Below are 9,583 nucleotides of genomic sequence, written 5' to 3' on the forward strand. Positions count from 1 at the left end.
GAGTGCTATTTTTCTCCCTTATAATCTCAAGATTGATTCAGTGGAGTAGATTCTGTTTCTACAACATCTATCTTGTTGTCAAATTTGCTGTATATACTACATAAAGAGATTGATAAAATAATTAAAAAGAAGCAAATAATAATCTTGTTGTCAAAGTTCGTCATATGCATCAAGTTTACAAAACTGATAATTAACTTTGTTAGAATATCTATCATATAGGATGCCATGCAGAGGCTGTAAGCAGACACCTATCTTGCCACCGAAGAGAGATATCTCCTCCATCATCTTTCTCCGAAACCCTAAACCCACCACTACTCTCCCCATGAAACTGAACAGGACAATAATGGGTCCTAATTTTCAAAAGAAGTTTTGCTTGAATCATTGACTTGGAGCTTGATTTAATTCCTGCAAAACCATGACTCTCCATTCTCGCTTTCCATGTTTCCATCCTTTCATACGTTGGGCAATTAGAATCACCTTTGTCATAGTTAAGCAGGCTCTTGATCTTTTTACCAAGATGGTTCTTCTCAATTCCCATCCTCTCGGAACTTTCTAGTGGTAGGCAATCATCAAGCGAGTCAAACATGGCTGCAAAGTAATGTAATGACTCCATGAATCTGGACAAGAAGCTTCGTGGGCTTCGGTTCCCTTCTTGTTCTACTAGGATTACGATAGAGGGGTTGAGTGAATGTACAGTTTTCAATGTGTCAGAGATTTTCGTATAATTATTCAAAGTGCTCATATAGAAAACTAAATTTACTGCAAGTGTTTCGTTCTTCTTTTTCCTTATGTTAATGAGGCTAGAGCCTCTTAACAATCCTTGGAAATCGAAGTTCAAGTTCCGAAACCCCTTTGAGAAGCCTACCAATCTGTTTTCTGTTTCTTGCAGTTCTTCCAAACTGCTTCCAAATCCTGTTATCCGGAGGGATATTCGATTTCCATTGGATGCCTTCTCAGAAAGAGACTGAATCAGAGAAGGCCATTGAAATCCATAAGAGACATCAAAATCAATTACATGTAATGATCGGCTGTTGGTTTCCTCCTGCTCCTCAAAGGCCTCTATAATGGATTGGTTTGCAGTGAAATGAGCAAACTGGTAATACGGAGAGACCCGATAGAGATCAATAAATGCGAAGAACTTTTCTTCATCTGTAGGATCCTTCATGATCATGTCGTAGAAGGGAGATTTTCGTGTAAGAAGCCTTGCTGCCAAACCATCTGCAAAGTAGGTCACGACTCGTTGCAATGAGTTGCCGGATGAGGACACATTTCGGTACAATTCATTCAGGTTCTCCAACGCCGAGCCCACCTTGTTTTGATCAACTGCAGTGGCTGTTATGAGCAGCAAATGAATCAGGTTGAGGCCATTTCCATCTTCTACTGGTGCTTGTCTCTTGCGGTCTAGTTTTAGCATTTGTTCCCTCATTTGGAGGAGGCTGAATATCTTCCCATCACAACCTTCAAATGGATGTGTAGGGATTGAAGCATCCAGCTTTCTTTTCCTCTTTCGTGTCCTCTCAACTCTTGAATCTGTGACAATTCCAAGGCTAAGATTCAAAAGCTCCTCCTCATCTCTGTATTCTATCATTTCCATTTGAGAGAGAGAGAGAGAGAGAGAGAGAGAGAGAGAGAGAGATTGTACTGAGTGCACAGATTTGGGATATGGGACACAAATTAATGTCACGTTTGACTATTTATTGGAGGCACTAGGTGGGGAATTTCTCATAGATATTCCTTTGTGTAACCCAAGGGGATAGAACCAAAGACGAGAGAGATTAATTGGATCTTTTCCCTTTTCTTCTTTATCCTTTCTGCAATAAGGTGGAGGGATTAAGATGGGTATCTTTTGATTCTTCAAAATCCGTACGTGTCTTAGGTCAAGAACCTAATTAATTATTTCCTTATTATATCATGGGCTACTTTTGAGATCTATGAAAGGGTTTGTCTTGGGTGTCCTTTGGTAGTTCTGAAGGCTTAGAAGATGCCATGCACATTAGACAACAATAGCAAGAAAAATGGGGAATCAACCTACCGTCCTTTGAAGTATTGTCCTCATTCTCTCCTTCTAGATGCCCTAGCATAGCATGCAATAACTTGTCTACATTTATTTATTTTTTTATTTATTTCTCAGACCTTGTCTTGGTATTTTATCTGACTGCGTTTTCCAAGGTCCGGAGTTGAATTTTTATATAAACCAGTATAGGTATCAAAACTGCCCCCCTTTGTCAATCTCTTGGATTGATTTATAAGGCCATATTTTAGTGCGGATGCTATGTATCTACAAGCATATAAGCTGAATTCCAAGAAACTTTGTTGTGAATATCCAATCCCAGGGTGCAGCCTACCTACCTATTATATATATATATATATACTTTGTTTCTTACAAAGAATTTTTAGCTTCTTCATAATCCCCTTTTGTCAATCTTTTTCTGGTGTTGTTGGTGTTCATTTGGAAACAAACAAACAGATCAAGACCACATTAGCAGAATCATTCAAGCATGCCTGTTTCCTTCGATGGTTTCGCACTTTGTTTCAATATGGTATTGTCTTTTTCTCAACACATTTTTTGAACTTTTGGATCGACTTATTATTCCTTCAGATCGATTAGTTTACAACTCACGTTAAGAATAATATTATATAATGCAGCAGATCAGTTGAAGAACCAGTAGCTTGAGCATTAGAATAATTAATTATATATATTATTATGGACAAGCTGTTATACATGATATATATATATATATATATATACATATATACACATACACACACATGTACACATATATATCTTGTCTGACCTAGTCAATATATAGCTAGGATCGATCGAGCATCTGAACTTCAAAAATCACGTGAAACATTGAGGCTGCCATGGAAACTCTTTTGTTTGCCTTGTTAAAGTAGGACAAGTAGCAAAAAGACATGAGCTGAATTTGTTTTTCAATATATTAAATAGTTGTCTCCATGTAAGCAGTACAACAAATGCAGATATTACTATTTATATATATATATATGGAATTAAAGTACTGCTCCTATATATATATATATATATATGTAGATAGCTAGATATCTTCACCAGGACATGAAATATTAATCGTGTCTCATTGATCGAATGATCCGTTTGAAAGGCCGTATATATATATATATATATATAATTGTTTTTGTTCAGAGAGTAGAGACATTGATTGATCGAATGCTCCTATGTAGATCAATACATGATGCCGGCCATGATCTTCTTTTAATTTCTTTCTGATTTCTTTCTTTCCTGTTTTTTTAATTATCAATCCTTACGTACGTACGTACATACGTACGTACCTTCCTCAAGTACGTAGTGTGTAGGAACTACAAGATCATCTGAAATACAGGCAGACAAAAACTATAACGAGAGACATTAATTATCGAAAATCCCAGGCTCCAGGCCGCCAGCACTTAATTACAAGGTTGTGTTTTTTTGTTTTAGCTTAAAGCTAGCTATAAGAAAAATGCTTATTTATTATTAATTATTTATTACAAAAATGAAATTTTTTTATCAAAATGAGTCTATTCTCGTTGCACAAATAACTCGTCATGAATACTCATTTTTTCTTAATATATATATGCAAATTACAAATCAATTATGCATACATATATATATATATATATATATATGTGGTAAAAATACATGATGGCTATCTGCGTCTCCATATATATTCGACAAAAATGAATAATATATAGAAAAGATTGTTAAGGTTGTAGAAATATATGATCCTATATAGAGCTGTTTATAGAAAGAAATAGCATTATAATTATTTAGTTACTAATTATTTCTGTTTTATTTTGGTTGAACTATTAATCAATTGAGGATTATTAACATATTCATGATGAGTAATCGTATGAGATCTGCATGCATGTAGATTAGATACATAAAGATGCTATATATATATATATATATACATGATTTATACTAAGCATATTTTGTCGACTTTTGCAAATTAGTTTGGCTTTTCTTTATTCTTTGCTTAACGTTTAGTGGTTATATTTAGTCATAAAAGAAGAAGAAGACATGAGATACCATTATTTGAAGAGCAAAGGAAAGTTCTATTCCTCTATACCAGGATTTGGTATATTCATGAAGGCGTCAAGCTTAATGTATTTCTCTGCTTTGATTTGATCCTTTGTGTCGAAAGGGACGTCCCTTTCTTACCGAAAACACAGCTTGTCCATTATCAGCGTGCAACAGCAAATTTGTTGTTTATTATATATATACTTCTCGTGAAAGATTCATAGGATCATTTTTCTTTGTGCACGTCGTCGTCATCGTCGTCTTGCCTCGTTGTCAAAGCTACTTAATATATATATTTGTTTAGGTGGGTTATGCCGCCCACAGTGTCATCGAATATTTTTTTGTGCTTTCTTCATTATTTCTTCTAGCTAGGGTTTTTCTTTTGGGTCTTTGGACTTGCATGCAAACTTGTTCAATGACACATTATCTGCGTACTGCTAATAAGATATGTAGGGATCAAATCAGCAGCCTATAATTTAGCCTCGAGATAAGGTCGAAAATCAAGTTAAGAGATAAAATCGAGAAGAAATAAGATAAGTTGACTCAGACTCCTAAAAAGAAAGACACACAGCCTCCTAAAAGGATAGAGACTCAGACTCTTAAAAGGAAAAAAGTTTCACAAGGCAAGTTGGTTCTCTATATATATGAGGAGATCCTCCACAAAACGGACAGACTCTCAACAAGCTCTCTATACACAAGATCTCTCCATAGAAGCTCCATATGCCAAACTCCACTACAATGCTAAATGATTTTTCCTAAATTCTCCTATCGTATTGTGAGATATGTGAGGCTATGAGAGATTATAAAAGCACCAATTATAGTGGATTTCACCCCCAAACAACCCGTGGATGTAGGTATTATGCTGAACCACGTAAATCCCTGCGGCTCCCTTTATTTATGCTTATTTGTTATTTACTTTATCGATGAACGCAAAGAGTACCCTATTGAAGCCTGAATCACCTCTTGGGTCGAAGATAATTCTTTCCTCTCTTCTGGTCTGTTGTGCAAATTAAGGCATTAACAGTGGCGCCATATGTGAGATCGATTTATTTTTAACGTCGGAAAGGGGTGTAGGAGAATTCCACAGCTCACGAGATTGCATCGAGGAGCCATATAAGTTTTTTCTATCAAATCAAATATTTTCTTGTAATTTTTCATTAATACTTTTCTGCAACAAGAAAGAAAAAGAAGGGGAGTGTGTGCAGCAGACATGCTTGCAAGTCACACGTGATGTTACGAAAAAAAAAGGGAGAGAGATTAAACTGGTGGAGTGCATGGCATGCACTATGCAAGTGACAGATGCACCGTGAATGCCATGCATGGCGTGCATAACGGGTGAAGGGCGTGCATCCGGTTTTTTTTCCTTTCTCACAAGACTTGCAGCCACCACCCCATAGAGAGACGAGGTCTGGTGCCAGCCACCCCGTATGGCGGCGATGCCACCGACAGAGACCTCCACCGTTCGCTCACCGTAGAGGAGTGTTGTGCACACTTTACACAGAGTGGGCAGAGATCAACGAGTTGTAAGAGGCACACACATCGGCGTCCATGAGCTGTCGGAGCCACCACCAACTGCACCACCGACGATTTCTGCCACCAGCGAGGTAGCTCCTCGACGCCGAAAGCCAAACACATCGAGCACAACACCGCAGGCAAAGGATACACATTCATGTGCATCCTGAAGGTCCAACCACCTTTCGCCACCTAGCTCGTCAGAGCTTTCTGTTGCCGACAAGGTCCCCGACCACTAAGGCTTCGTTCGCTGCCGTACCTCACCACCACCACCGACGTTCAACACAAGAGCTGCTCAACGCCTCTCCATCACTGCAAGTATGCCTCCTGCCGTGAAGCTCAACTCAGTCGTACGCACCCCCAGGGCATCGCAAGGTGGACGGAGGGCACAACGTCTGGGCCACCGACTGCTACTCTTGTCACCGACAAGGAAGTTCTCCATCACGGAGGCTCCTCCCAACCGTGAAGGCAAGCAGACGCGAGACTTTTCCACGGTCCAGTGGAGATGCAGCGACAGCACCACACCAAGTTGGGGTGACCAACATGCACCACCTCCCCACCCTTATGGTTGTGAAACTACACGCCATGGGGGCTCCTCGCCATAAATTGACACGGAAACCACCTCGTCGCCATCACCAAAGCTCGCCGCAGAAGCTGCTCGATGTCAACACCACAACGTGCTTGCTAGCCCAGCCCAACCCAACCCAACCGTGAGCTCGTGGAACCACCCACGACCACACAGTGAGCCTTCTGCATGTTCTGCCGTTGCTATGGTGTCACCAACCCTAGGGAGTTCTAAACTATTACATCTAACCTCCACGACCATCCTCCTCCATGGTAGCTCCAAATCGAAACCATGCAACTTTGCCACAGCTAACACCACCGTAGTACCTTCTGGTGGACAATTGTTCACTAGCACCTCGCCACCCACATGGCAGCCAACGTCTCGCCAGCCTCGCTCGGGGCAGCATCTTGCCACCCTGATGGTGAGACCACCTCATGGTGGGCAACATCTCGCTAGCCTCACATCAGTGCAGACAACATCTCCCTTCTGTTAGCTACATGGCGGGCAATGAAAGTAGCTTCATTACTGCCAAACCAGACCGACACCTCTTGGTGAGCAAAAATTCAGCAGTCCATCATGCAAGACCAACGCCTTGGGCAAGGAGTAAGACCAACTCCTCTAGGCGAGCAAAAATTCAGCAGTCCACTGTGCAAGACAAACGCCTTCAGCGAGTAACAAGACGACCAACTCCTCTAGGAGAGCAAAAATTCAGTAGTCTCAACCGTGCAAGATTATTGCTACAAAAGCACTCAAGGATGAACAATTTCTCCATGTAAAAATCATTCAGCAGCAAATAATCCCAGTTAGGAAAAATGGAAAGCAGCAGCAAAATTTCTTTAGAATATACTTTACTGAAAATCACCCACGTGGTGTGGAACAACTATTACAAAGCCCCTCTCAGTCATCTTAATTTGTCTTCATTAGAATAGACAGTTTGGTATTGCGGGCATCCTGAGCCTTCATCAATGCCAAAGCATGGCTACCTGCAGGCATCACCCGTGTCTCACCAGCCTTCACCACACTCTAGCAGAATGGTTTAGGTTTATAGATCTCAAACTTGTAATTTGTGTCATGCTATTTGATTTTAGGAGAAACCTCTCAAGACTATCGGACTCAGCCTCCTGCCACAACAATGCGGTCGAGCATCCCTTCAAACATTATAGTTGAGTCCTTAGACTCGTGGTGAGCAATGACCCCACCAAAGTCTTGTACCTAGAGTCACGGTGAACAACGACCCTCAAACACCAGTGTTGAGTTCAAAGACTTGCGGTGCACTTAACGGGCATTAAGGTCAGATGACCCGACGACCTCTACAGATAGCCACCAGTGTCGAGTCCAAAGACTAACACTGCACTCAACAGGTGTGGAGGTCAGAAGACCCCGTGACCTCTACAGTTAGCCACCAATGTCAAGTCCAAAGACTAGCAGTGCAGCCAATAGGTGGGAAAGGTTAAGGACCTCCCAATCTCTATAGTTAGTCATCAGTGTCGAGTCCAAAGACTCACGTGGCGTGGAAGTCAAAAGACCTCACGACCTCTACAGTTAGCCACCAGTGTCAAGTCCAAAGACTCGCGGTGCACTCAACGGGTGTGGAGGTCAGAAGACCCCATGACATCTACAGCTAGCCACCAAGGTCGAGTCCAAAGACTCGCGGTACACTCAACGAGCGTGGAGGTCAGAAGACCCAACGACCTCTACAGTTAGCCACCAGTGTTGAGTCTAAAGACTCATGGTACAGTCAACAGGCGGGAAAGGTCAGGGACCACCCGAGCTCCCGGGTGCCTAACAGGTAGGCAACTCTCTGGACTGCCCGACCTCTCTCACATGGATAGCAATATAAGCACAACATCTCCTCCAGTAAACGTCGAGTGTTTATGCTCACGCCACAACCATTGCCAACGGGTTACTTTCGAGAATGAGCCACCAAGCTCTACAACCACCTCACGTAGGTGTCCTTCGGAAACAAGTTAATGGGCTCAGCAACCACCTAAGATGGATCCAGGGGGTCGACGGGCACCCTGACCACTTAAACGTGGGTTACTAGAAACAAACAGCAAAACGAGAACACAAACAACACTTTACACCAAGGGGACAGAAAATTCACTACTACTAACAAAAGCAAAAACGATCACAAAAATACACACAAAAATCAATCATGGAAATATGCACACTTCATCGAGACAATAAACAATCTCTCAGGTAAATATCTACACATATAAACAAACTCAAAGCCGACCCCCGCGCTCGCTACTAATGCGTTTGAGTATATCTCCCGCCAAAGTAGAGCTCCATGCTCACACCTAATGGAGTCAAGTACACCTTCTGCCTATCTCCCTAAGCTGAGCTCCTCACTACTTAGCACAAAACAAACAGAAAATCGAGAAACAAACAAAAAATTAGGGACCAAACAGGAAACTAGGGATCAATTTTTTAAATTTATTCTGCAAATTATTGGCTTGAAAATTTTCAAGACCTTCTTGTCCATCAAATCACCCTTAAGAATCTCAGGCATATGTAGGGGTCAAATCAGTAGTCTATAATTTAGCCTCGAGATAAGGTCGAAAATTAAGCTAACAGATAAAACCAAGAATAGATAGGACAAGTTGACTCAGACTCCTAAGAGGAAAGACACACAGACTCCTAAAGGGATAGAGACTCAGACTCCTAAAAAGAAAAGGTTTCATAAAGCAAGTTGGATCTCTATACTTGTCATTTTTACCCTTCTATCTTAATAGTTAAATATGTGTGTGTTTAAATAGAAAGACAAAAATAATAAATCACATGCATGTTGGTTAGGTAGGTGTGTGTGGTGTAAGACTTCCTTGTATCATTTCTTTATATAGATATATGAGATTGTAGCATCAAAAAGATTCTCATAAAAAAGTTTTCTCCATTACGTTTTTGGATATATAACTCGATTTGAGAAGAAATTAGATTTTTATTTTGGGTTCTTAAAATCTAAATCATCTGCTTAGATCATAGGCTAAGATTTTCAATTTTTATTAGATGTTAATCTTTCAAAGTCTTGATTTGATTTGCAAATAAGTTCAATTGTTATATGATTTGACTTGTAAGATAAATTCAATTTAAAATTCTCTTACAAATCAAATATAATCTTGTTAATGCCTTAATTTGCACAACTGACCGAAATGGAGGAAAGAATTATCCCCGACCCACGAGATGATTTGGGCTTCGATGTAGTATTCTTTGCATTCATCCATAAAGTAAATAGCAAATAAGTATAAATAAAGAGACATGGAGATTTATATGGTTCTGCATAATGCATATGTCTACAGGTTGTTTGGGGGCAAAATCCACTATAAAGGGTGCTTTTACAATCTCTTATGGCTCACATATCGCTCAATACAATGCAAAAATTTAGGTGAGATCCTTTGGAGTTGCTATGTGTGGTGAAGTTTGGCATAGAGAGCTTTTGTGGCGAGTCCCTCCATTTTGTGGGAGATCTCCTC

At 40.4% G+C, this 9,583-nt stretch overlaps 1 protein-coding gene across 1 annotated transcript; it reads right to left on the reverse strand.

Moving 5' to 3' along the window:
* Nucleotides 1–211: 211 nt before the first annotated feature.
* On the reverse strand, nt 212–1,594 carry LOC121241810 (GRAS family protein RAM1-like). Its single transcript, XM_041139652.1, has one exon. The coding sequence runs from the start codon at nt 1,592–1,594 to the stop codon at nt 212–214; it is 1,383 nt and encodes a 460-aa protein (XP_040995586.1).
* Nucleotides 1,595–9,583: the final 7,989 nt, after the last annotated feature.

Source organism: Juglans microcarpa x Juglans regia, chromosome 8D (assembly GCF_004785595.1).
Source record: "Juglans microcarpa x Juglans regia isolate MS1-56 chromosome 8D, Jm3101_v1.0, whole genome shotgun sequence".
Lineage (NCBI taxonomy): Eukaryota > Viridiplantae > Streptophyta > Magnoliopsida > Fagales > Juglandaceae > Juglans > Juglans microcarpa x Juglans regia.